General features: G+C 52.0%; 1 protein-coding gene across 3 annotated transcripts; it reads right to left on the reverse strand.

The window, feature by feature from the left end:
* Nucleotides 1–1,371: 1,371 nt before the first annotated feature.
* LOC141998662 (C-type lectin domain family 2 member B-like) lies at nucleotides 1,372–27,593 on the reverse strand. 3 transcript variants are annotated; one of them, XM_074971546.1, is made up of 6 exons: nucleotides 27,403–27,593; nucleotides 14,754–14,962; nucleotides 8,586–8,702; nucleotides 5,669–5,847; nucleotides 3,904–4,007; nucleotides 1,372–3,428 (listed from the first exon to the last, which is right to left on the reverse strand). In XM_074971546.1, the coding sequence occupies exons 2-6, from the start codon at nucleotides 14,836–14,838 to the stop codon at nucleotides 3,305–3,307; spliced, it is 609 nt and encodes a 202-aa protein (XP_074827647.1). In that variant the 5' UTR covers nucleotides 14,839–14,962; nucleotides 27,403–27,593; the 3' UTR covers nucleotides 1,372–3,304. The 3 variants fall into 3 exon arrangements, with proteins under 3 accessions (XP_074827647.1, XP_074827648.1, XP_074827646.1); XM_074971547.1 differs by lacking the exon at nucleotides 27,403–27,593 and adding an exon at nucleotides 27,023–27,347; XM_074971545.1 differs by lacking the exon at nucleotides 27,403–27,593 and adding an exon at nucleotides 21,065–21,212.
* Nucleotides 27,594–27,599: the final 6 nt, after the last annotated feature.

Below are 27,599 nucleotides of genomic sequence, written 5' to 3' on the forward strand. Positions count from 1 at the left end.
AGGTTATGTAATAAAATTGCCAATTCAATAAGCCAAGGCTAAAAGACAAGTTCAACCCCCCCACAAAGGATGGCTGAGAAAGAACAATTAAAGGATCAATCCTATAATCCTCTGCCATGTAATCAGATGATGCTGACCAGCACAGCCCCTGAGTCGTAGCACCCTCCCAACTTTCCCAAGCTCCCCTAAAATTTCGGTGCTGCCAGGGCTCCTCATTTGATCGCAAGTCCCAGCTCCTGGAATCCTGTGAGCAACTCGGCTTTCGCTCAGGGCTAGAGTTGCACAGCCGTGGTGCCGCATTGCGCCTGGTGAAGACGCTCTCTGCCGATGGGAGAGCGCTCTCCCGTCGGCATAATAAACCCACCTCGGCGGGAGAAGCGCTCCTGCCAACGCAGCCCTGTGCGCGCTGGGGTTTAGGTTGGTGTAACTTACGTCACTCAAGGGGCTGGCAATTGTGTACACCCCTGAGTGACATAAGTGATGCAAACATAAGTGATAGCATGTACAAGCCCTAAGCAGAGGCAGATTAAGATTTATTGGGGCCCTGGGCACAAAGAATATTTGGACCCCTCCCTCACAGCTCCCTCGCCACGGGGCTCCGCCCCCTGCTCCTCCTCCCTCCACGAGGCCCCGTGGTAAGAGCCATCCAGGGAACTCAGGCTGCTGTAGGCTGACCAGACAGCAAATGTGAAAAATCGGGACGGGGATGGGGGGTAATAGGAGCCTATATAAGAAAATGACCCCAAAATCTGGACTGTCCCTATAAAATTGGGACATCAGGTCACCCTACTTCCACCTACTCTGGCCGGCGCACCCCAGGAGGGTGGGGACACAGGCTGGGGGGGCTGCTCTTGGGCCCACCAACCTCCGCCACAAGGCAGGTGGCGGGTCTGGTGCGCCCCACAGTGGCCTGACTCCCTGGGTGGCTCTTTACCATGGCCTGGGTCTGGCTTCTGGCCTGACCAGGGGGGTGGGGCCTTGGAGGAAGAGGTGGAGCAGGGGCAGGCACTAGTGGCCCCCCCGACTTCCACACATATTCCGGTGGACCTGTGCATTAATTCGCCCCTGGCCCTAAGTTTCTACCTCTTGGGCTTATGGAGAAAAGTCTGGAAACATAACCCCCAGCGGCTCAGAAAACTATTAAAACAATCCATGATTTAGTTTTAAAACATCTCATGATTATTTCCAATAATCTTGTGATTTTGGAGACCTGACTAATTTTTAAATGCAGGGGGCTGGCGTTAACATCATTTGCAAATATATACACAAAGGTCACAATAACAAATGACTAGGTGATTGTGTAGGCCCAATCCTCATTTAAGGGTCTTCCAATAATCTCCCAGGAATTTGTTCTTCTCACGATTGTGTATGTTTTAGAGAGTAGGGTCCACTTTGGGTAGATGGTGTAAACCAAATGAGGCAACAGTCAGTGCTGAAGGAGGATTATGTGGCTGGGGAAACTGGGCTGGATCCCTTAACAAATGTCTGAACTTTCTTACCAGGTACAGAGATTCTTAGTGTAAGAAAAGAACTGGGTGGGATAGGCAGAGGGGATCTGGCTATCACAACACACCCTCAACCTGTGGAACTCATTGCCAGGGGATGTTGTGAGGGCCAAAACTATAACAGGGTTCAAAATGAAGTCGATAAGTTCCTGGAGGACAGGTTCAACAATGGCTGTTAGCCAAGAGGCTCAGGGATGCACCCCCATGCTCCGAGGGTTTGTACACACTAGTACTAAGGTCGGAATAACATATGTCGCTCGGGGTGTGAAAAAAACACCCCCCCGAGCGATGTAAGTTACACCGGTCTAAGTGCTGGTGTGGACAACGCTATGTTGGTGAGAGACATGTCTCACTGACAAAGCTATCGCCAGGCGCAGACAGGGGTGTGTGCAGAAATTTAACTCTGACCTCATTTTGGGTGCTACGCATTCTGTGCTCCCCCCTGGCTCTTCCCTCTCTCCCTCCCTGTCCGGGCTCTGGCAGGAGCTCGCTCTCCTCCCGGCAGCCAGGAGGAGCTTGCTTTCCCTGCCACCACAGCCCCTGGGCTGGAGGAATTCTGTGCCCCCAATGATTAGTAGCAATTCTAGTGCAGACTAGCTTTGAATGTCCCTAGCCTCTGTTTGCCAGAAGCTGGGAGTGGATGACAGAGGACGGATTGCTCAAGAGTTGCCCAGTTCTGTTCATTCCCTCTGGGGCACCTGGCCCTGGCCACTGTCAGAAGACAGGCTACTGGGCTAGATGGGCCATGGGTCTGGACCAGTCTGGCCGTTCTTATGCTCTGCCACACACTCCACTGCCTCTGATTAAGGCATTGGGGCAAATTCAGAAGCAGCACAGTGCTTAATTTGTGCCATGGCATTACATCAGTTATGAATGTAAAAAAAAAAATGGCTTAAGCCCCGGCAGCTCTGTCATTACTAGGGTGACTGGACATCCCGATAACATCGGGACTGTCCCAATATTTAGTTGTTTGTCTCGGGTCCCGACGCCATTTGTCCCGATGTTTTGGCTCGGGGCTGGAGGAGGACACTGGTGAGCACTCACCTGGGGTCCCGGCGGTGCTTATTTGGGGCGGCTCCCGGGAAACGGCGGGCAGCAGGACCCTGCGGCCCCTAGGCACAGGGGCGGCCAGGGGCGTGTGCATCTGCGTGCTCCACCTACCACGAGCGCCGGCTCCATCGCGGCCAATAGGAGCTGCAGGCGCAGACAGGGGCGCTGCATGCTACTCACACCCCCAAGTAAGTCCCGCCCTGACAGCTTCCAGCCAATGGCAGCCGGAGCCAGTGCTTGTGGCAGGCGCAGCACGTGGAGTGGAGACCCCGCTGGCTGCTGCTGACCTGAGGAGCCAGAGGAACCTGCCAGGTGCTTCCCAGTGGGTGGGAACCATCCCCCAGGTAAGCGGCGGGGCTGTGGGCAGGAGCCGGGGCCGTGTGCTTGGGGGGCAGGGAGGGCACGAGGCCATGCACCCTCAACCCGCGGCTTCCTCAGGCTTTGTATCCCCCTCCCCCGATGGCTCCAGTGGGGGCAGGAGGGGGGTGAGCCCGTGGCTGCCCCCACCTAAGTGTCCCGATATTTTGTTCTTGTCATCTGGTCACCCTAGTCATTACAAATTAAGCACTGAGGCAGCATAAATGGTGTTGCAAGCTACATGTGGGAGGAAGGGCGTCGTTTACATGCCAACAGCACAGTGAGCATAGCTGGGAAAGCAACCCGGTGGTTGTCGTGGGCCATATGCCTGTCGGCTGCCTTCGCCAAGGGTGAGCCTCACCCTTTCAAGGCCTCTTCTGTTCCATCCTGGTCTAGCCCTTCTTCAGATGCAGGCTGGGTTTGCTACAAACCCAGTTCTTCTCCGTCTGGCACCTCGAGGAGATGACGGCCACGTCGTTCAGATACGCGCAGCTTCCTCCTCCCTTCACCTCAAACCTGCAAACGGGAGACCCCGAGGGGAGAGCCAGTCAGTGCTAGGCAGAGGCAGAGAGAGCCGAAGTCAGAGACAGACCAGATTTCGGAAGGGATTTCCCTTTTCTGGACCACTGCCAAGCTCCTCCCTCCCCATCCAGAGGGGGAACTTTAACAAGGGCCAGAATGGGAGCCAGGGGAGAAAGAGGCCAAGAGCTGGGTGTCAGGGTCCTGGGCAAAGGAAGGCAGAATTAGTGGCTTGGGAGCCAGGAACTGAAGCCAGGGGTCAGAGCCAGTAACAGGGTGAAGCGTGTCAAGATGAGGACCAAGCCGGAATCAGAAATCGGGGTCCGTGTGGCGGTTCCAGGGGTCACACCGGAGTCAGACTCTAAGTCAGAGCCAAGGTCTATACCAAGGTCCACGTTTAGCAGCCCGTTGAGCAAATTTAGCACCAGTGAACGAACATGGAGAAACTTCACAGAAAGCAAGCGGGACTCACATGCTGTTGAATTCTGTCCCGTTCATCCACTTCCAGGGCTGGTTTTCTTCCCGCCGCAGGCCGATCCAGTGGTAAGTGCGCCCCTTGTAGCGCATCAGGAAAACCTTTAAAACAAGGTGTCTTCATGAATTTGGTCTGTTTAGAAGCATTTCCAGGGGGCCCACCACCCGAGCACGTAGATCTACTAAAGCCCACTGCCGTCTCCATGGACCTCTGTGTGCAGCCTTTGTGCAGAGCACAGCTTTGTAGGGGAAAGAGAGAAGGCTCCGGGAACGCCAGAGGTTGAGTTGGGTAAAACTTTTCACACAAAACGGCTTTTTTGCCCCCTCCCCCCCCCCACTGGAAAATGTGGATTCGGTGACGCCGAAACATTTCACGAATTCGTCAATGTCACCGAATTGTTCATTTTGCAGAAAAACACCCCAACATTTTATAAAAACAAACCATCTCCTAGGGTGATTTGGGGGGGTTGAACATTTCTTTTCATTTCAAAATGTCTTGGATTAAAAAAAAAAAAAATCAAGAGATTTTGAAATGAAAAGAAATAGTCGAACCCAAAAATCGCCACAGGAGATTGTTTTCAATAAAGGACCATTTGAAAATGCTCAGTCTCTAAAGGAAACTTTTTGACTTTTTTTCAACTTTTTTTATTCACTGAAAATGTTTCTTTTGCGGTCTGATCTGAAACGAGGGGTGTTTTTTAATCGGTTTTTCAAAGTGCACCAAAAAACACAGCTTTGCCCCTCTACCTCCCCTTGGGGAGGTTCTGGTGTAAATCAAGCCATCTTCTCGGCTCAATTCACTTTACTATGGCCAATCTGCATGGAAGTCCTGAACTGGGGAAGGAATAAGGTCCTCTTTCCTCCTCCAGCAGATGACCAGGGCTGGAGCTCTGCTGGGCCATTCCTTGAGAGGAGAGGTTCTCCCAGAGGGATCGGAGGTCCCTACAATTGCACGCTGACTGGAGCACCTTGGACCTAGCCAGGGCTGGGTTCAGTGGCCAGAACTCTCAGACAATGTTGCCTCCCAGTAGAAGAAGCACCAGGGCCCCCCCACTGCACTTTCCTTTCATTTTTATTTTTTTTAAGTGTTCAAAAAATACTGGAAATCAAAACAAAACATTTCAATTGACCCCAAACGAATTTCGGGCCCTCCCAACTTTTCAGTTTGATGACAATTTCGAAAGATTTCCTTTTGAGTTTGACTCTATGATGCACATCGTCAAATCGAGGGCGCCCCCTCCTGCCCGGATACGGCATTGCAGGGGACTTCACCTCTCATGCCCCAGGGTCCGCTTCCTTGGCTGGCCATAGCCTTTCTCCGCCTGCCTCTTCTCCCGACTCCCCCTCAGGATATTCTGTGGCTCGGCCGCCCGGCCAAGTCACGTCAAGGGTTAAACCCCTTCCAGGAGCAGCATGAACAAGGCCAGATAAAGATTCAAACAAGGCTTCAAATTAACAGCCCTTCCGCCCCTCTCCCTTCTTGTATCCTGTCTGTTAAATGCTAGCCCAGGAGACCTGGCTCCTCTGCAATTTCTCCCCAGCTGAGCTCCCCGAGTCTACTTACAAGTTTTGGCTTCACCTCCCTTGTTGAAGAGGCAGGTAGCTACTACCCGCCAGGTGGAGAACATGATTAATTGGGTCCTTTCCCTTGCGTGGCAGGTGCTGGGGACAAAGCCCCATCACAGCTGCAAATCGGGTTTTTTTTTCAGACTTGTCCTAGAACCGAGCAAACCCCAACCACGTTATTTGCCCCAGTCCCTTACCAGGTCCTGCAAAGTGTTGATCTCAGCCAGGGAGGCACCCAGTGAAGAGCAGTGGTGCTGACTGGATTCCCAGTTCCCTTCCATTTCTGAGAAATAGTAACATTTCCCTTGGTACCCGACCCACCTGTCCGGGCAGCAGGGTTCAGAAAGAAGAGGCTCAGGGACACGAGACATTACCACTGGAAATAAGAAAGCAATATAGGGTGAGAAATCTTTCCCTTTCCGTCTCAGGGCCTGGGTCTCCATTGGCATGCGGCGTGGGAGGGAAACACCACCCAAGCATGAATGTCAGCACCTTTCGCTCTTTCTGAGCTGCCTCAGTGATTGTCCAAGGCAGAGCGCCACGGGGGACTGGACCTTCTGTATCCATGGGGAATGAGTAGAAACAATCCCCTCAGATCCAGGCCTTGCTGAGAGCTCAGGCAATGGCTTGGAGGGCAGAGGGAGTTAGAAATGAAGCCTCCATGCCCCTGATTTCAGGGGTGCTCTAGGAGGGGAGTGGGGACAAAGAGTCAGGACTCCTGGGTTCCATCCCCATCTCTGGGAGGGGAATGGGGTTGAGTGGTTAGAGGGGGTGGTTGGCAGTCAGGACTCCTGGGTTCTATCCCCGTTCTGGGAGGGGAGTGAGGTGAAGTGGGTTAGACTGGAGGGAAACTGGGAGTCAGGACTCCCGGGTTCTATCCCCAGCTTGCTTGATGTGAATCAGTGGCAAATTGGCTCCCCCCCGTGCCCCAGTTTCCCTTTCTATAAAACAAAGGGATACTGATACCAGCCTTTATAGAGTTGTGATGGGGTGTGTAGACCCCATGCTGTGACAGCCAGGAAAAGAGTTAACAGACGGATCAGTTATTCCCGCAGCTGAGACTAAGGGGCCAGTTAGCAACAGCTGCAGTAAAAGGCTGCAAACTGCAGCTGAGAAGGCTGGCTGCCCGAGAGGTTTCTGCCGGGAGCCAGACTTCCAGAGGGAAAAGACGGGAGGACATAGAATGCAGAGAGGTGGAGGTAAGAAGGAGCAAGGGTTTTAGCTGCTTAAACCAGGGCCCTGGGCTGGAACCCAGAAAGGGCATTGCAGGGTCCCCCCACCACTCCCAGAAGGGGGGCGGTCTCAGAAAACCTCCCTGAGAAAGAAAGAACAAGAAGCTGATGACCTGATAGAGGGTGATGGACCTTTATGGGCTGTGGGACTCAGAAGGGGTGAGATTACTAATGACCTGGATTTGCGAGAAGAGCCCAGAAATGAGTCCCAGGGGGAGGCTTAAAGGGCCTGGCCATTAGACTTTGGGGGGCGGGGGTGGAGTAGTTTTGCACTTTTCAGCTAACCCTGGAAGGGAACCGGACTGAGGTGCCCTGGCTGACCACAGAAGCTTCAAACCATGGCAGAACCAGGTGTTATAATAATAAACAGATTTATTAACTGCATAAGGATAGATTTTAAGTGATTATAAGTAGTAAGCGTATAGATCAAAGCTAAAACAGACAAACCCCTGCAATGCCCCATCCTGGCGAAAGGGGGTGCTGTGGGAGTGAGCTCTTGGGATAATTATGCCTATAATAGGTGCTGATTGAAGCCCTGGAGCCAGACATTTTCAAACCCATCCTGTTGTGGCAATTGCAGTTGACCAGAATGTTCCTTTAAGTCACCGGGGTTGATCTCTAGGGGATAGGGAGGGGGATGAGATGTCATGGACACTGAGTTTTTTCCTGCCTGGGTAGCCAGAGACTTATCTGTGTGAGGAAATACAAATGGGGTCGGGGGGAGGGAAGCGAGGACCTAAAACAAAACTGCGGCATGAAGGAGCCATTTGCTAAGCTTCCACTGCTCAGACAAGTCACTTTTTACACCTTCCACAGGTTCTGTCCTGCTCTGCTACACTGTAGGGTGTATGGGGCAGGGGCTTTGTCATACGGTGCTGAGTTCGTAGAGTTCATAGAGCAGCCCTATAGAGCTCACAATCTAGATTGAGAAAGGCTGGGAGAAAGGAAAGCTCATTCACCCCATTTTACAGATAGGGAGCTAAGGCACAGGGAGATGAAAAGACTTGCCCAGGGTCACCCAGACAGCCTGTGGCAGAGGCACCATTTGAACCCAGATCTCCTGAGTTCCACCCCAGTGCCTTTCCTCTCCGGCCAGCCTCCTGCCATACAGGTCACAGCTGTGTGTCCTGGGGCATTTGACACTGGGGAGGCGTAGAGGGGGCTGTTTGGAGATGGTGGAATATGCACATCTTTGTTATCGGTATTATATTAGCCCCTAGAGGCTCCAGCACGGATCGGGCCCCCATGGTGCAGGGCGCTGTATGCGCATGTAACAATCAGATGGCCCCAGCCGCACAGAGCTTCAGTCTAAATTTCGGCCAAAACGAGATTATCGGGGGGAGGTTGATTCCAGTCATTCTCAGCTCTTCCATGGCTTTACTCCTCCATGGATCTGGGAGCAACCTGCCAAGGAGCCCTCGGGGTCACGGTCCCCATTTGTCAGGTGGGGGCATGACAGCATTCACGCTTGAGACTGCTAGGACACGTCACTGGGCTACGGAGGAGAGAGCGCATGGACTGTGCAAAGCCCCCTGCTGCCCTCCCCAGTCCTGACCCTCAGCAGCCCTCCTCCCTCGTCCCTCCCATCCTCAAAGGGTGATGGGGTGTTTCCACCGCATTCCTCCCCCTTGGGTCAGCCACCCTGCTGCTGGTAGCTCACGGAGGTACACGGAGAACCTGCCTTCAAGGGGCACCAGCATTCGCTACAGCATTATGGGCTGGCTGATGAGCTCCTCGATTGGGGGCCGTTTGGCCCTGGAGCCCTCCATGCCCTCCCCCAGCATTGCAGGGTGCAGGAGCTATAGATCCGGGACTGTGACCACAACAGCTCCAGGGGGAAAGGGGAGCCACAGAGACCCAGGCATGCAGGCTGGCAACTCACCTGCCAGAGCTACTATCAGAATGAGGATGACGATGGTCATGATACTCATCAAGCATGCGACTGCAGTTATGGCTTTACGGGATGAGAGAGTTTTGCAAACGGCGTCCGGGGCATAATCTGAAAGAGAAGAGGAGATTAGCGCTCCCACTGGAGGGGCAGCTAGGCTGCCCTAGGAATTAGCTAAACAGTTCCTCTCTCTGTTTAACACAACAGCCCTGGATGGGTCGTTGGCAGGATTTCAGTCCAGGCCTTTCTTAGGGCTTGTCTACACTGCCAAGTTGTCATCAAAACTTTTGTCTTTCCCGTGCATAAAAAAGCCCTCCCCTGAAAGACAAAAGTTTTGCGAATCGTAGGCGCCGACTTCCCCTCTTTCCCCTGGGTGCTCGACCCCCACTCCACCCCTTCCATGAGGCCCCGCCCCCCATTCCAACCCCTTCCCCAAAGTCCCCGCCCCCAACTCCGCCCCCTCCCTGCCAATATTGCAAACTCCTTCCCCAAATCCCCGCCCCGTCCCCGCCTCTTCCCCGCCTCCTCCCCTGAGTGCGCCAGAGTGTGCTAACACGGCCAAACTGCTATTTGGTGGCAGCCAGGCGGGAAGCGCTGGGAGGTAGGCGGAGGAGCGGGGATGCGGGGCGCTCAGGGGGTGAGGAGGAGGTGGGGCGGGGGGGGGGAGAGGAGGGGAGCTTGGCCTCCTCTGTGTTGACACAGCCCTGTCGCTGAAAGCTGCGTGGTGCAGACAAGCCCTTACTTGAGCTAAATAACCCAGCTTCCTGCCGCAGACTCATGTCCATACCGTGGCTAGGCACTAGAGGTGCCCTGTGTTTAGCATGGCCATGCTTAGGGACTGGAGTACTGGATACGGTATCAGGCTACTCCAGGTGGCATCATCCTAACTACTGTGAAACCAGCCATAGATTGCAAACATACTAATTTCTATCTTCGCGCCATGAGCGGGGTTTGAACCTGGGGATCTAAAGGCATGAGTTGCTCCAGCTTGAGCTAAAGGGGCACGTCCTCTAATGTAGGAAGCAGTAGCAGACTCGTAAATTTCATACAAGATCCAACCTCTAGAGAGCCCACAGCGTGTTGACTAGGTATCACCTACACTGTCAGCTAGACGAGTTACAACAGGGGCACCCAACCCTTTCAGCCTGACGCTGAAGATACTTCAAAAGGTCGTCCTTTGCCATGCGCTCCCATAGACTCGGGCAAAGGCAGTCAAGCTTTGTAGGGAGGCAGCAAGGTAGCTCCGATCCCTCCCATTGCAATGCAGCAAACAGCCAGCGGCGGGCGCTGCAGGCCAGAAGGGAAAGCATCTGCTTAAGAATGCTTGTGACCCCAGAATTGCTCTAGATGTCTAAGATGCCTGCCTGGTGTGTCTTTCTCATGTGCTCCGGGTGTAACTGATTATCAGATCTGGGATCAAGAAGGAATTCCCCCCCCCCCCACCCCAGGTCAGATTGGTAGGAGCCTTGGGGGTCGGGTCTTGCCCTCCTGTGTAGCATGGGACAGGGGGTTGCCTGCTGGGACATCTAGACCCGTTTCACAAAGTTCTTGAACAATACCATCAACGGTGCCCCCGCGAGATCTTCCAAATCAAGTGGGATGACCGACGCACCAATAACAGTGTTCTGTCCCAAGCCAAAACCTCCAGCACTGAAGCTACGGTCGTCTGCCACCAACTCTGTTGGGCTGGTCATGTTCTTTGAATGCCAGAACATCGATTCCTGAAGCAGGTCACATTCTCACAACTGAACCTTGGCCAATGGTCGAGGGGCGGACAAAAAAAATCCACTTCAAAGACACCTTCCAAGCCAATGTGAAGAAGTACAATATTGACATAAACTCCCGGGAAGCCTTCGATCCAGCAAAATGGAAAAGGACTTTGTGGCAAGGATGCCAGTATTTCGAGATCCAATGGAGACAACAAGAAATGGGGACAGGAGAAAACAATGCTCCGCAGCCTGACTCGACAATCCAGATCCGCCCCTTCCATTGGGAAATGTCTGCCCCAACTGGGACAAGATCTGTGGATCCTGGATTGGTCTCGTTAGCCACCTGCAGATCCACTAGCGATAACTAGCTATCATTTTATTGGGAGACCATCATCCTTGAATGTTGAGGGATCTCTGACCTCCCTGGTGTTCCAGGGAACACAGGTGTGTCGGGTTCCCCAGGGTGCAACCTGGACCTGGGGTACCGCTGGGCCCTCTGTCTTACTAACCTGGGCTCCCTCTCAGCACTGTGATGCTGTGACACGCTTCAAACCTCTCCAGGTACTGAACTTACACAGACATCCTCAGGCAGGGACACACCCAGCTGAGTTACACGAATGCTTCTCCCAGCCACTCATGAACCAACAATAGAGAGACTCCAGCCAATTCCCCCAGCTCCCCAGCCTTGGACCCATGGGCTGTACCATCATCTTGCCCTGATCAGACGCCTGACCAATGTAGGTTCATTACTCAGTCTGTCCCTCCCTCAGTGTAGAGAGGACATGCACCAGCCCTTGAAACCTGAGCAGAATTCCAAAGCACTTCAACCAAAGCACACTGTTTTAGGAAAAATATAAAACAGATTTATTAACTACAGCAAGATAGATTTTAAGTGATTATATGTAGCAAGCGTAGAGAGCAAAGTTGGTTACCTAAGAAATAAAAGTTATATCAAAACCTGAGTTCTATAAACTAGACTGGATTTGAATCAGGCAGTGTCTCACCCTGATAGATGGTATAGTTCCTGAATACACAGGCTTGGATTCTTCTTTCCAGTCTGAGGCCAGCTCCCCCATTCAAAGTCTTTTTTCTCCAGATGTGTTTCCAGGTGTTGAGTTGTGGGGGGAGTGAAGCCAAGCGATGATGTCACTTCCCCTCTTTTATAGTTTCTTACCCACTGTGTATGTCCTATCTCTGAGAAGTCTTCATTGTATACAGTTCCTGGGATAGACCTTGGGAGTGTGGATTCCTTTAGTGGGCCATCAGTGTGTCTGGCTCTCCTATTGTTGCACCTGAAAGGCTGGTTGTGGGTGTTCCCAACCTCACAACATATTTCAGTCACACACCTGTAGCAAAACTTCATAACTTCTCATCCAATGACAGCACAAACAATCCAAGAGGCTATTAATGTTCAACAGATCGAGCCTTTTAAAATGATACCTCACAAGGCATACCTTGTACAAAACATCGCATAACTATCTGACAGTGGTGAATATGGGGGTTCTGGGATGCTGCTTGGAGCACAGCGGGCACTGATGCCACTTCAGTCTCTCCTGATCTCTGAGGATTAAAATACTTTAGTTTAACTGAAGTTATTGGCCTCAACGTAGGGGTATTTGGGTGAGATGTAGTGGCCTGTGCTATACAGGAGGTCAGGCTAAATGATCTGATGGCCTCTTCCAGCCTTCAACTCTATGAATCTATCTCTTGGGCTGCCAGGGGAATGCTGAGAACGAGTCAGAGAGACAGTGCCCCTTACCTCTTCTCAATAGCAGTAGATCACAAGCAGACACTTCATGTTGTGGGATCCAGCCAATGGAGACACATTTTCAATCATAATCGAATGTGCACTTTTGCTGAACACACAGAGCTGGCAGGACAGGGGTAAACATATTTTGTGAAAAATGTGATTTATTCTGGGTTGGTTTTTTTTGCACAGACCACACCAGTTTCCAGTTTTGAGCAATGAAACATTTTCAGGACTTTTGGAAAAAATAAAAGGACCCTTTTCGGGGGGAATGAATGAGAAATTTCAATCAGTTCTAACACTACGGCTAGTTGAAACTTCCAAATTTCTGTTGGAAAATTCTGATCTGACGCAGTTCAAGCATTTGGGAGGAACATATTGATTTTGTTGAAATTGTCTAGGGTAAATTATCAAAGTATATCGTTTTCACTCTATCATATTCAATATATCGTTTTCAGCACAGTTGAACGTTTCAGTGGGAAGTTATGAAAGTATTATCATTTTCAGGACATTCTAATGAAGTAATCAATGTAAAACATTTCAGCAAGGTCTGTTCCATTCAAAATTGGTATTTATACCATGCTCATCACAGTACCTGAGTGCCTTCCAGCCGCGCATTAAGAAACATGGCTACACATCTGTCACTCCCCAGAGGGAGTAGCATGTGCAGTGGAGTGTCTTGTTGTGGCAGGATGCATCTTATTTTATTATAAATATACCCGTTGCGCTGTGTCTAAGAGAAGTCAAAGGCCTGTGCCTTGCACTTGGAGCGGAAGGTGCTGAGGTTTATGATGGTCCTTAGTTCTTGGGGGAATTCACACCACACAGACCAGCATTACCGTATAGTTGAGGGATCAGGTGGGCCAGAGGAACAGAGCTGTCCACCACAGTCTTCATCCCAGAGTTTTAGATGGACTTTTAGGTATATTGGGCCCACGCCACGGCATGCCTTGAAGATAAGGATGGAGACCTTGAACAGTCATACGTGAGGGCTACAGTTTAGAGAGATTATTGGCCCCCCCTCCCAGTATCTAAAAAATAGACCCTCATCCTTTCCCCCTCACCCACATCCCTTCCCTTAACAGCTTAGACATCTGCTGCTTTTTAAATGTCAGCACAAAACCACTGACTTTGTTTATTCATCATGAGCTATTTTATCAGCCCAATCAAGTTCCGCCAGCTAGTTCTGCTAGCTTCCTCTCTCACTCACCAGCTCTATTCAGCAATGGGGACCCCTGGGAAGCCCAGGGGTATTTTGTGGTGCTGTCCAGAGACCAGCACTATGGACAACCAAAGGGCAATTTGGGACGTAGGTAGGAGGACAGCATGTGACCAGCCTTCAGAGGGATAGGATAGAGTAAGGTTTCAGGCAGACAATACATGCTTATGCTTTTAGAGCCAGAGATACTGGGTTCAATCCCCCTGATAAACCAAGCAGGGACCTTGTTACGAGTAGATGTGGAATTGAAGTGCGTCTGCTGCCTAACTCATAGCGTCTAAAACCAGAAGGACCCCCTCTGACCATCTAGTCCGGCCTAATACAAGCTAGAGAATTCCACCCACTGAGCTCATAATGTCTCTTCGAGTTGGAGCAGAGATGTTAGAGAGAAACCCAGTCTTGACTTAGACTCCAAGCAATGAATAATCCACCATGTCTTCAGACAAGATGTTCCAAAGGTGAATCACGCTCATCATTAAAACTTCACACCTCATTTCTAGTGTGTATTTGTCTCGCTTCAGTCTCCAGCCATTGGATCTCGTTCTGCCTTAATTTTGCTAGCTTGAAGAGCCCTCTTCTCTCAGAAATCTTCTCCCCGCGTAGATGCTTACAGAACACAATCAAGTCAACTCTTAACTTTCCCTGTGTTAAACAAACTGAGATTCTTCAGGCAGGTTTTCCAGACCTCAAATCAGACCTGTAACATTTTTCTGAACTCTTTCCAATTTGCCAACACCCTTCATGAAGTGTGGGCATCAGAAGTGGACACGGTATCCAGTAATGGTCTCACCAGCTCTGTATACACAGATGACACCACCTCTATTTCTGTTTCCCACCCTAAGTAGAGATGTTGTTTATAAGACACCCTTCCCCTGGTATTCGGCCCCAAATTTCCAGAAGGTTGAAAGGTTGCATGAACCAAAAAACAAGGCATGTTTCTGTGTTACACTTACACCCACAGAAATCCCCATTTGCAAGAACCAGTCAGGCAACCACATGCCCCAGTTGCTCAGCTGGCCCCAACCACTATTCAATTGCATGCATATGTGTGAGATTGCGGGTGTGCACAACCTTTGCCCAGACAGGTTGTTTGGGGATGTGCCAGCTACATTTTAAAGCTTAAAGACCTTGGCCCTCGTCTTTTTCCACTTCACACCCTGCCCGGGGGGTGATCTCCCATGTCTTTAAGTATCCTTTTTGTGCCATTCACTCCATCTATCTCTCTTCATCCGATCCCACACCTCGTCCTGCTCTCAGTCGCATTACGGGGACGGCGACAGGTTGGACATAAATTGGGTGCCAGTGCAGATGACTCCACTGAGGTGACCATGGCCCAGCTCCACGGTGGAATTTAGGCTGCTATCTTCCACGGATCTTGGCCCAAATACCTTTGTCCCCCCCTCCCTCTTTGGAAAGTTTGGTTCTCTCTCTGTGACTCAGTGACACTCCCCAGCTTTTCCCCAGGGCATTTATACTCAGTTGGTTACCTGGCTTTGCTCCTTTCTCTGCATCTCGTTGGTCTTTAAGCGGCTTCTCTGGCTCTGTTTTCTCCCTCTGCGTGCCTTTCCCCATCTCTTCCTAGGAGCTCTGGGGTGTGTTTTGCTCTATCAGTTGCCCTTCTTTGGATGCTGCCTTATTCCAGACTCAGTGGATGTCCAATCAGCCAGAGGTGGAACCAGAGCCGAACCCTAAAGCCCTGTAATATAACAACCAAGAGTTTTTACAAGCTGTGACTTCTGCAAAACTATTTGTTTTAATAGCACCTCATCTGCCCAACTCACCCCCACCCCATTTGTCCCTTTCAACAACCAACTGCATCCTGTCAGACCCCTAGATTTTAAGCACTCTGGGGCAAGGACTATCTTCCTCATTACTGGTATGTACAGCGCCTAGCACAATGAGGCCCTGACCCTTGATTGGGCTTCCTGGACTCTGCCATAAGATAAATCAATAATGATATGATTTAAGGGCTAATGAGCTTTATGGGGATCTTTTGTCATTCATCCTCTGGTTCATTAATTCATCACTCAGAACAATGGGTAGATTAATAATAAACCTTCCTTTCTCCCACCTTATAACTTTAAGCGAAACAATGTTAAGCAAATCCAATTTCCCCATAAGAATTAATGTAAATAGGGGGGTTAGGTTCCAGGGAAATTTTTTTTTGCCACATAAAAGACTATATTTTATATATATACACACACAGTATAAGTTTTAAACAAACAATTTAATACTGTACACAGCAAGGATGATTGTGAAGCTTGGTTGAGGTGGTGAAGTCAGAGGGTGGGATATTTCCCAGGGAATGCCTTACGGCTAAATGATGAATTAGCACTCAGCTGAGCCCTCAAGGGTTTAACTCCTTGTTAATGTAGCCTCACGCTCTACAAGGCAGCAGGAATGGAGGGAGGGGAGACAGCATGGCAGAGAGAGACAGAGACACACACCATGTGTGTGTGAGAGAGAGAGAGATGCGCATTTCCCCTTTAAGTACCCTGACCCACTCTTAAGTACACTGCCTGGTTGAGTTAATCAGCAAGCGGAGACTTCAGCAGCTGCTGCCAGAAAGCTCCCTCCGTCCTGAGCCCTGTTGTGTGGCCCCCTGCTCTATGGAGATGGGATAAGCAGGGTGCAGGAGCAAGGGGGAGGGGGACACCCTGACATTAGCCCCCGTCTTCTCCCACCCCCAGCAAGCAGGAGGCTCAGGGAGCAGCTCCAAGGCAGAGGGCAGGAGCAGCACATGGCAGTGGGAGGAGGGACAGCTGAACTGCCCGGCCGCCCAGGGAACTTAAGGGAGCGGGCAGCTGATGGGGGGCTGCCGGACCACCCTGGTTCCAAGCCCCCACCAGCTTCCTCCAAGCTGCTCTTCCTGCAAGCAGGGGACAAAGCAGGCAGCTGCCAAACAAAGTTAAAAGGGAGCATTGCACAACTTTAAAGGAGCATGTTCCCCAACTGATCAGCGACGTAACAAGGAAATAACGTTAACCGGGGACGACTTTAAGTGAGGAGTTCCCGTAATCTGCATGTTCTTGAAAGCCTGGGACTGTTTATCTCAGAGAGGAAGCAAATAAGAGCGATATGACAGGAATCGCCTCTCGTTATTTTATATTGTGTCGATCGTGATGTTAAGTCCCTCTAGTCTGGTTTTATAAAAACAGACCTTCTTTTGCAGCTCCTTGGTTGCATTTTTGGCAAACCCAATTTAATAATAATACCCCGTGCATTTCATCAGTAGATCAGGAAGCACTTTACAACGGAGGTCAGGATCCTTATCCCCACGTTACAAGTGGGGAAACTGAGGCACAGAGCCCGGAAGTGACTCACCTAGCAGACCAGGGGCAGAGCCACTGGAATAAAGGCCAGTATGCACTCGGCCACACTGCCTATGCAACTGCGAATTGCTAGCTTTAGGACCTGTCTCCTCTGGAAAAAGCTAGAGGCTTTAACCACCAGTGTCCGATGCAGAGCAGACGGTACTGTTTTGGGTAGGTTTGCTGCCAGTCCAGGGCTTGCCTGGACTGGCTGGGACAAGCACTTCTTCTGCTGCACCTTGGTAGTTAAACTGTATTCAGCTGCTCCCAGTGTCAACAACACCCACACAAGCTTTCGACAAGAGAAAAGGCTTTTGTTGGATACAGTGACTTCCTGGCGCCACAGAAATGAAAGCCACTAAACAATGCTCCAAGCTTTTATTACGCTTGCTTTCCTGGTTGGCACAATGTAGCTCGGCAAAGCATTTTCAAAGGGACTCACCCACAAGGGCGTCCAAGAACCAAATAAAATGGCCCCCCTTTTTCTAAAGAGCTCAGCAGCGGCCACCCCCCCTCCCATGCTGTGCTAGGAAGGGAGGCAAACCTCAGTTCACTCCTGAGGTCCTGAGAAGTCTGGAGGGGGACAAAGAGACAGAAGCGAGGGGGAAGCACAACACGGGGGACTGGGTGGGAGGGCCAGGGGGAAGCCCCAGGTACAAGGAGAAGGAGCTGTGCGGGACAGCCAGACACATGGGAACTTGGAGACCGCAAAGCAGTCTACAGAAAAGGACCTGGGGATTACAGTGGACGAGAAGCTGGATATAAGTCAACAGTGTGTGCTTGTCACCAAGAAGGCTAACGGCATTTTGGGCTGTATAAGTAGGGGCATTGCCAGCAGATCGAGGGACATGATCGTTCCCCTCTATTCGGCACTGGTGAGGCCACATCTGGAGAACTGCGTCCAGTTTTGGTCCCCCCGCTATGGAAGGGTTGTGGACAAATTGGAGAGAGTCCAGCGGAGGGCAATGAAAAAGATTAGGGGGCTGGGGCACATGACTTCCGAGGAGAGGCTGAGGGAACTGGGGTTATTTAGTCTGGAGAAGAGAAGAGTGAGGGGGGATTTGATAGCTGCTTTCAACTACCTGAAAGGGGAGTTCCAAAGAGGATGGAGCTCGGCTGTTCTCAGGGGTAGCAGATGACAGAACAAGGAGCAATGGTCTCAAGTTGCAGTCGGGGGGGGGGGGGGGGTCTAGGTTGGATATTAGGAAACATTATTTCACTAGGAGGGTGGTGAAGCACTGGAATGTGTTACCTAGGGAGGTGGTGGAATCTCCATCCTTAGAAGTTTTTAAGGCCCGGCTTGACAAAGCCCTGGCTGGGATGATTTAGTTGGGGTCGGACCTGCTTTGAGCAGGGGGTCGGACTAGAACCTCCTGAGGTCTCTTCCAATCCTACTATTCTATGATTCTAAGCAGAGGCACTCACTGGGAGGCTGGAGGGGATGTGGGAGCTGGGGAAAGGGCATAGAAGGCAGAGCAAAGCAGTGAGGGGGTGAGGGAGACAGCAAGGCAGAGGATCTAATGGGGGGCGGGGGCAGCAACCCATTGAACCTAGCCGCCAAAGAACTGGAGGAGAATGTAGAAAACCTATATCATGCAAATTAGAGAGAGAGACTCCCCTGGCCATGGGCGGAATGGGTGTAAGTCAAGGGAGTGTAGCCAAGGGCCTGTCTGCACTAGAGAGATACAGGACTGGTCTATCCTTTAGCCTGTTCCCTCGTATCCACACTCCAGTTTGCATCGGTCAGCGTTTTACTGCACATCCACCCATCCAAGATCCCCCAGGTGCAAGCAGAGGGAAGCATCTGGTGCTATCGGGGTCGCATCATCAGGGCAAACGGCCCTTCCCCTTCCCACGCTGCTGTCCCATGGTGCCCAGGCCATTGCAGAGCGGGCCTGTAAAATTACCCAGCATGCCCCGGAATTCTGGGAGTCGGGCAGCGCACCATGGCAGTAAGTGGTACTTAACGCTGGGGCTGCACCCACAGCAAGGCACTCCCATAGTAGTCAGAGCAATTGGGCTGCCTCTGTCAAATGATGTTACGCCGGTGGATTCCTCTATAAAGGCAGGGTCTGTGGGGGCTTGATCCTGTACAGGCTTTGTCTACACTGCGGGATCTGCCCCGATTGCAGTCACCAGTGTAGCTGCATCGGTCCAAATCCTAAATGCAGACAGAGTGATGCACTGTAAAGCACGGTTTGCGTCCAAGCATCTAATCCCAGTTTGGAGTAAAAAACCCAAGGTTTCCTGGGACCACACAACACCCGGCACCTCGGACAGTAACTGACGCCAGTGCAAAGTTGTTGCATCCACTCTGCGCTGGTGGAAATGACTGCACGAGGTGCTGGGCAACAGAAATCAGATCCCACCAGCCTGCGCTGTGCATGCACTTTACTCCAGGAGCTGCAGTCAGCGTAAACACTCAGGGCAAACGTGCCTGTCAGTTTCTTAGCGGGAGCATTGTGGGTAAAACCAGAGATAAAAAACACAATCTGCTACGGCCCAAGCAAAAGCTCTGTAGCTAGGGCTGTACTAGACTCGTATCCGCTGGATCAGCACAAAGGGGTGCGTGTAACATACACTCACCAGTGGGTTACACCAATATAGCCTTAAAGCCCTTTCACAGCCCCTCCGAATTCAGCCTGCGATCCCTGCCCCAAGGAGGTGCCAGTATCTTATACTCCCCATCTAGGCTGCCTCAGGCCACATTTGCCAAATTCCTCAGCTCTGAGAAACAGGTGTGTTCTGTTTTGCATTTGCTGTTTTATTGGCTGGTTTTAGTTCCTCTCCCAAAGGGGATGTGGGGGGAAGGAAGTCCCTGACTTTTGCTTCAGCCAGCAGCAACTCAGATCTGTCTTTCTTCCTGCTCTGCGACCTTGGCCGAATTTCAGAGCAAGGCAGGGGCACTGTCCCCACTTCAGTGATTTGAAATACAAGAACATACAAACTAATCCAGAGTGGAATCAAGAGGCTCCCACCCATTTCCTCCCTCCTATCTCGCTCCCAAGCAGCCTGTCTCCTGTCCCCTGGTTTTGAACCCAAGCACTCTGTCCTCTGGTTCTGAACGCGTCAGCTCTGGATCCTGTCCCTGTTGGGGGGACTCAGAAAGAAAAAGGGTGAGAACCCAGTCATAGGGGATAGGGGGTATTCTCCCCTCACCCAGGGGGACAATCTCCCCACTAGCCCATATAGACCAGGAAGGGTGAGCTGCTTCCGGAGCTGCAATCCTATTGTTCATTCCCTGGGAGGTCCTGCTGGGAGGGGGAGGGGACTAAAGGGAAAGAGCCCCACGTGATTTCTCAGAAAGGGCTCAGACGAGAAGAAATGAAAGCAAACCAGTTAGTTTCATGGGAGGTGCCAGAGGAGGAGACATCCAAAACAAGGAGCAGTCCTTGTGGCACCTTAGAGACTAACAAATTTATTCGGGCATAAGCTTTGGTGGGCTATATCAGATGCATCTGATGAAGTGGGTTCTAGCCCACCAAAGCTTATGCCCGAATAAATTTGTTTGTCTCTAAGGTGTCACAAGGACTCCTTGTTGTTTTTGCTGATACAGACTAACAGGGCTTCCCCTCTGAAAGTAGGAGGAGAGGGGGTTGCCATCTTCCTCTTTTCTCCGGCTGAGGGGTGCGTGCTCTCAGGTGGGGCCAGAAATGAGGGGTTCAGGGTGCGGGAGGGGGCTCCGGGCTAGGGCAGGGGGTTGGGGTGCGGGAGGGGGTGAGGGATCCGACTGGGGGTGCGGCTCTGGTGTGGGGCCAGGGATGAGGGGTTTGGGGTGCGTGAGGGGGATCCAGGCTGGGACGGGGGGGTGAGGGCTCCGGCTCTGGGTGCGGGCTCTGGGGTCGGGCTGGGGTTTGGGGTGCAGGAGGGGGCTCAGGACGGGGGATTGTGGTGCGGGGTATAACAAATCTGGTGATATTTAAAGAGTTGTGTTTTTTTTTTCTTAAAGCCCCAGGTAGCATTTAGCTATTAGGACAATATAAACGTCAAACAACAATAATAATTGTTCTAAGCAATAAATTCTCTACACAAAAGAATAAATGGACGCAAATCTGACATCAGGAATTACAACATTCAAAAACCAGACGGTCCCAATATTTGGGGCTTCATCTTATATAGGAGCCTACTACCACCCCCACTCCACACACACACCCCCAGTCGGGATTTTTCACACTTGCTAGCTGGTCACCCTACTCCTGTCTCTTTCTCGGTGCGCCCCACACTTCGTTCGATTTCAAGCCCTCGCCCCACTTTAGAAAGTTCAGCGACATGTAATGCAGGAAGATTCAAACATAAACCGGAGTGGAATGTAGTGGCTCCCTCCCATCCAGCCCCCCTCCCCGCCTAGCCCTCCACCCGCAGTGGGGGGAGGCTCCACACAGCCCTTCCCCAGGCCGAACTGGGTTAGAGCCCCCAATCTTAGTGCAGCCTCAACCCTTAGCTTACAGTGGAAGATACAACCCCCCCACCCCAAGTCCCCTCCTTACTTTGCTGCTGCTGCTAAGGCAGCCTGCAGAAAGGCGATGAGAGTTTCCCGGTAGAGGTGGTTTTTTCTTGTAGTTTGACCCACCCCAGAGCAGTTTCCTGTGCAAAAGGGAAACCAGCAAAGCACAGTCATTGTGTGACTCCTGTCCTAATAATGGCCGGGGGGAGGAGCTGCTGAGAGCCACTGAACCAAACTGTAAACCCTGCATATGATGGAAACGACTTCAAGCCAGGGGGTGCGGCAGCCCCCCTAGTTCCCGCACCTCTGCGGGTTAAAGGAGAGCACCAGCCACTAGCTGCCATGGTTTTGAGCCCCCTTCTCACCTCCACACATTTCACCCCACAGGGGGCTATTTCTGTGTGTGTGTGTGTGTGTGTGCGCCTGTCCCCAGTTCTGCACCCCAAAACGGTCAGGATTTCCAAGCTGACTTTATGGGGGCGGGGGGGTTGGGGGTGGGGGTGCAGCCACTCATGAGTTTGGGATTGGCACCGCTGGAAAGATCAGGGCATTTCTGAAGGCAAGAAAGAAGAAGGGGGTGGTGGTTTGGGGGGAGGAAGAGGAGAACGGGGGGGGGGGGATCAAAGGCACAAAGAAGAAGAAGAAGAAGGAGAAGAAACTGAAGCTAAAAGGCTTCACTGCAGTGAACTCAAGCTATCCACACTTGCGTGAGTGAACTCCTGGCAGCTGGGCTGAGAGCAGTCCCACTGTGGATTAACCCTCGCCCTGCACGGAGCGGTTGTGTGAGCGGCCGCCGAGTTGTGCCAGCACGAAAAGCGCCACCACAGTGGGGCGAAGGGGCTTTGGGTGTGGACGGGACTTGGGTTAAGGGCAGCCCTTGGGGTACAGCAGGAGTTAACTCGGCAGGAGCACCTAGAAGAGGGGAACAAACCTTCCCGCTCGGACTAATCCCGTTTATCGGGGGCCCGGAAACAAAGGAGAAGATACGCAGCACCCTTCGCTCTGACTGGGAGTGCAGCAGAGGCCTGCCCATGAGACAGTTGCCCCACTTCTTCTCCGCCTCCTCCCCCCAAGTGCGCGGCAGCCCAGCTTCTCCCCCTCCCTCCCGCGAGGGCGGCAAACAGCTGTTTGGCAGCGGGGGAAGCGCTGGGAGGGGGCGGGAGCGCGGCAGGCTCGGGGGAGGAGGCGGAGGAGGGGAGAGCTCGGCTGCCGGGGGGGCAGAGCGGGACTCCCAGGAGCCGGCAGGACCAAGCTTCTGCCCCTGCAGCCGCCTGGCCGTGGGGCCCCCTGTCATAGCGGGGGCTCATTCAGACCTTGCTCACAAATCATAATTTGAAAGGATTAGGCAAGCCAATAGAGCCGAAAGAAATGTGCCGACAGTGTCATAAACAGCAGCTGTGTGAGGAAGCTCGTCTTGGTTCAGACTTTTCAAACCTGTTCTGCTTTCTCGGGTACGAGAATTTTCTCATATACTGCAGATGCCTTTAAAGTGTGTATTAATGTTTGAATTTCCATTCAAATTTCCAACCAATGACTAAATTGGCAACACCGCCTGAAACGGTGGGGGGGGGTGCTGAGGAAATTATGGGGGGGGGGGATTTACACCCCTCCCAGGAGGGGTCTGGGGAAATCCCTGCTGCCTGGTGACTCACTCTCATGTAGGGCGACCAGACAGCAAGTGTGAAAAATCTTGGGTAATAGGAGCCTATATAAGAAAAAGACCCCAAAATTGGGACTGTCCCTATAAAATCGGGACATCTGGTCACCCTCCTCTCATGCCGTATGTTTGGACCTATCACAATGAGGATTTTTTGTTTCCAGTGGGGTTGCTTGCTGCCGGGATCAGGTTCTCGGTGTTGAGATCAGACAGTGAGTCATGGGACTGAAAGATGATTTCACTAGGGATGTTTGTATCTTTCTTGCTGTCTGTGTCTTTTTTTGCTCTGAGAAGGATCTAGCAGCCACAGTGAACAAACAACTCAACCTGAGCTCCCGGTCATCTGCTGTGGCTAAAAGGGCAAATGTTAGCCTTTGGATGGACAAACAGGGGAGTAACAGGAAGGCGTAGAGAGGTGATGTAAGCTCCGTACAGGCCACTGGTGAATACTACGCCCAGTTCTGGTGTCAACCTTTTTAAAAAGGATGTTGAAAAATTGGAGAGGGTGCGGAGATTAGTCTACAGATTATTCAAGGGCTGGGCAAAAATGCCATATGGCGAGAGATTGAGGGCTTAGCTTGTTCACCTGAAGATCCAAGAGGTGACGTGGTCACAGTGTATATGGACCATCCTGGAGAGAAATTACCAGGTGCTAAATCGTGACTCTCGTGGCGGAAAGTGGAACAAGAACCAATGGCTGGAAGTTAAACAAGGCAACTTCAAATTAGAAATGAGGCCCGGCCAGCTGTTTGCTGACACGAGCAGACGTCACCACCGACTGTGGACTCGGTTCTTGTTTGGGAGGTTTTCTTTGCTTCCATCAGTGCTACAGGCTTCTTTAAAAAAAAAACTGTCATGCTTAGGGTCTGTAGACTCAGTTCCACTTTGTATAAAGGATTGGAGCAGGGGGACACCCCTTCTTTGGGGGTGTACTAATTATGAAGCTTTAGAGTCATTTGCTCTCTTATTCACTCTCTGGCCCAATGATTCTTTAGTTATTTATCCACAGTGGAACAGCTTCAGGGGAAACTCCACATCAGCATATCCCATAGCTCAGTGAACTCACCTGAGTAGTGGGGAAACCCCTGTTCAAATCTTTTCCTCCCCCTTGGGCAGAGGGGGGGAATTGAACCTAGATCTTCCACATCCCAGGGGAGCATTCTAACTAGGGTCTGAGCTGGTAGGCCTGGTCAGAGCACGCCTACTGGATCCATCCCTGCATGTAACTTAGGTGGGTGAGCAGCAACGATCTTCCCCTGCTTCATAGATCATTTGACTAATGAGACTGAGAGGAAAACATGTGTAACTTCTGTGAACAGCGTGTACTGGAGTCATGGGAACAAGCGACAAGGCTCAGGGGGTGGGCGTACTTGGAGGGGTGAGATTGAGCAAAAGAGACAATTTCCATCAGGCTATGGCACATTCTCCCCCAGGGAAGCAACGGAAACCCCATTAGTGGAATGGCTTAAATGGGACAGGGCGAAGCCCTGGAGAATCAACTGTAGGGAACATTTTTGCATTGCTTGGAGGGTGACAAGACGGGATTGAACCCAGGCTCTTGCATTGTTGATTTCTTTGAAAGCTTCTCACTCTGCTTCCTCTTTGCGAGGTTAGCTGCAGAGCTGGAGTTCTCTGTGTAGCACCTCAAAGCCGCCCCAGGAAGAAAGCAATTTCCTTCCCCCTCTCTTATCGCCAAGCTGAGACAGAAAACAGAATGTAATGTCCATATATAGCCACAGAGTGAGAGGCATTCAAAAACACAGCACTGGAAAAAATGGTGGAAGAGAGCCACGACGGGTCAGATGCTCGGCTGGTGTCGCTCCACCATAGCCAACGCTGATCTGCAATAGCTGATAATCTGGTCCTATATAAACACAAGGGCTCCGGATTTCCCTCTGGAGCCTAATCTCTTTCCGGCCAGCGATCGAACAAGCCAAAGGGGAATATCAAAGGGATAGAATGGTGCAGGCCTGGGCGGAAGGGACGGGAAGGGGCAGGGCATTTTCTAGTGAGGGACTGATGGGGCTGGTTTTCCATTCGTTTACACTAAGGTAAATCAGGAGCAATCCCACTGCAGTCAGCGGAGTTACACTGGTGTTGAAGAGCATCGAGCTTGAATCTGCCATGCTCCTCTGGTTCCTGCTAATGGTCAGAATTCTGTGTGGACGGGGCCAACTTGTTGGCAAGTTCAGTCCATCTGTGCCCAGCACAGACTCAGTCTGCCGGCCCAGGGGTCAGCATGAAAAAGGGGGAAGCGTTTCTGGAGGATCAGCAGAGTTGCCACTAGGGTGACCAGATGACAAGAACAAAATATCGGGACACGTGGTGGTGGTGGGGTGGGGTGGGGCAGCCACAGGCTCATACCCCCCACCCCACTGGAGCCATGGGGGGAGGGGGATACAAAGCCTGAGGAAGCCACAGGTTGGTGGTGCAGGGCCCCGGCTCCGGGCGCAGCCCCGCCGCGGGTCGGGGGCTTACAGCCCCCGCTCCAGCCCTGCTGCAAGGTTGGGGGTGGGGGGGCATGGCCCCGTCCCCCGCCACAAGCACAGGGCCCCAGCTCCTGCCCACAGCCCCGCCGCTTACCTGGGGGACAGTTCCCACCCACTGGGAAGCACCTGGCAGGTTCCTCTGGCTCCTCGGGTCAGCGGCAGCCAGCGGGGTCTCCACTCCACCCCGCCGTTTCCTGGGAGCTGCCCCAAATAAGCACCGCCGGGACCCCAGGTGAGCGCTCACCAGTGTCCTCCTCCAGCCCTGAGCCAAAACATCGGGACAAATGGCGTCCCGAGCGTACATCGGTCGGGAAGCGGGACAAACAACTAAATATCGGGACAGTCCCGATGTTATCGAGACGTCTGGTCACCCTAATTGCCACTACGGCCAAAGCTTGATTTGACTGAGAGGCTGGTTCTGTCCTGCTACGTCAGGAAACTCCTCGTGAAGTGGATTTGCTCATTACCCTAGCTTTTCCTTTAATTTGCCTTTTGGTGCACATTGTGATGAACGTAGGCTTCTCTGCACCGGCTAGGAGACAAACTCCCCATAGAAACAGGCCATTGGTTTAGCAATACAGGGCATTATTATCTGCCTAACACACGGGACCTCCTGCTCAACCTCCTCCTGGCCCTGGCTAAAGTGGCCATCTATAAAACCAGGGTGAGGAGGTTGGCCGATGGAGTCTCCTGTGACTGTGGGGCCTATTTCCGACCCTCCGTCCGTTCACGCCTCCGGGCAGAGTTCCCCTGGGCAGCGTCCGCTGACTCCCTTGACGCCTTCGAGGAGCAGTGGGCGCTGTCCGGGGTCCTCTGCTCGGTGTCCCCGTCCGGTTCCCTTCATTTGACCCTTTGACCGCACTCCTGTCCCTGTTGTTCATTAGTTGTCCCCCGTAATTATTTGGTTTTCCAGGTCCTGTGGACCCCCCTCTTAGGCTGTGGGTGTGTGTGTGTGTGTGGATCCTTTAGCACTTCCTGGATCCCAATAAGACCGGTGTTTAGAAGCCCCAGCTGAGATCAGGGCCCTTTGGTGCACGGTTTAGAAAAGCCTCTTCCATCAGTGACCCCAAGTGTCCACACAGGGGCGCCAGAACCTCAGAAACCCCTACCCTAGCCATGCCCCTGCTAGGCCCCCCCCCCCCCCCAACTTGATCCTCTTTTGGCTTGAGACATTTGGTTCCCCTAATGCAGCAGGAGGTGGGATTTAAAGGAGAAAACTTCTTGGAGGGCAGGCCAGAAATGTAACCCTTTCAGTGCCAAGGTGACGGAGCAGCAGTGCAGTTGCCCATTAATTATTATTTATATTATGACATTGCCGGAAGGGCTGGGGCCCCATTGGACAAGGGTTTGTATTGATGGACCTGAAGAGTTTATAGGCCAAGGCCCCTGACCTACGTGATTGCCTTTACTACTATGAGCCCTGATCCCCAGCTAGTGTAAAGGGCATAATTGCTTGGAGGACTGAGGCATAGATTAGGGTGACCAGACAGCAAGTGTGAAAAATCCGGACGGGGGTGGGGGGTAATAGGCTCCTTTTTAAGACAAAGCCCCAAATATCAGGACTGTCCCTATAAAAGTGGGACATCTGGTCACCCTAGCACAATCAGAGGCAGGATTCTTTCCTAGCAGGGAGGGGGAAGACCTGGGCCATGCAGAGTTGAAGTGACTTTGCCCAAGGTCACCCAGGGAGTTGCTGGTGGTATAATACAAGTGGTATTTGAACCCAGGTCCCCAGGCCACTGCCCTCACTGCAAGGCCACCCTTCCTGACCCCAGGAGGGGGTTTGAAATGGGGCCCCTAAGAGGAATGGTAAATAGAGAAAGTGGGGTGCAAAAAGGAAGGAGATGGTTGTTACCTCCATGGCTCCCTGCAGCCTGGTCCCAGCATCCTCAGTGCTTCGCCGGATGGATGTCACTGTGTCAGACTCGCGGTGCCAATTCCAGGAAGAGGTACCACCCTGACCTCCTTCCTGCTCTGCGCTTCCCATTGGGTCCGGAATCCGAGATGTAGCAATCAGGGCGGGTTTACCGTACATTTCCCCCCTCCCATTGTCCTCTTCATCGACACGACCAACCAGCATTTTCAGTGACATAATAAAAATAAAAATTCCATATCCCCAGCTCCATGAGAGTTAATAGGTGCAGATCCCCAGCTGCTGTGTCAATCAGGTGTAGCTCCACTTAGGTCTGTCTACACCAGCTGGGGATCTGGCTCATCGCTGGTGCAAATACTCACCTGGCTGGTGGAGCAGCAATTCCCCGATAATCCTCTCCATGCTAGAAAATAAACCGGCTGAGACTCCTCTTCGCCAGATCAAAGTGTAAAAGCCCCAGCTTGCCCCGTTTGGAGGTGTAGAGAGAGCACCATCCCCTTAGAGATGCTGAAGGGTGTGAGTCTGGGCTAGTCAATTTCTTTTTACCCTTGCCTCTCCA

This window comes from Natator depressus, chromosome 14 (assembly GCF_965152275.1).
Source record: "Natator depressus isolate rNatDep1 chromosome 14, rNatDep2.hap1, whole genome shotgun sequence".
NCBI classification, from domain to species: domain Eukaryota; kingdom Metazoa; phylum Chordata; order Testudines; family Cheloniidae; genus Natator; species Natator depressus.

Excerpts from the sequence above, each read along its gene's own strand:
- LOC141998662 (XM_074971546.1), bottom strand. The coding sequence starts at position 14,838 with ATGGGGAAAGGCACGCAGAGGGAGAAAACAGAGCCAGAGAAGCCGCTT. Across the intron at positions 5,848-8,585 it reads TCTGATAGTAGCTCTGGCAG|TGGTAATGTCTCGTGTCCCT; the intron begins GTGAGTTGCCAG and ends TCTTATTTCCAG. Across the intron at positions 4,008-5,668 it reads TCAACACTTTGCAGGACCTG|GTTTTCCTGATGCGCTACAA; the intron begins GTAAGGGACTGG and ends CTTGTTTTAAAG.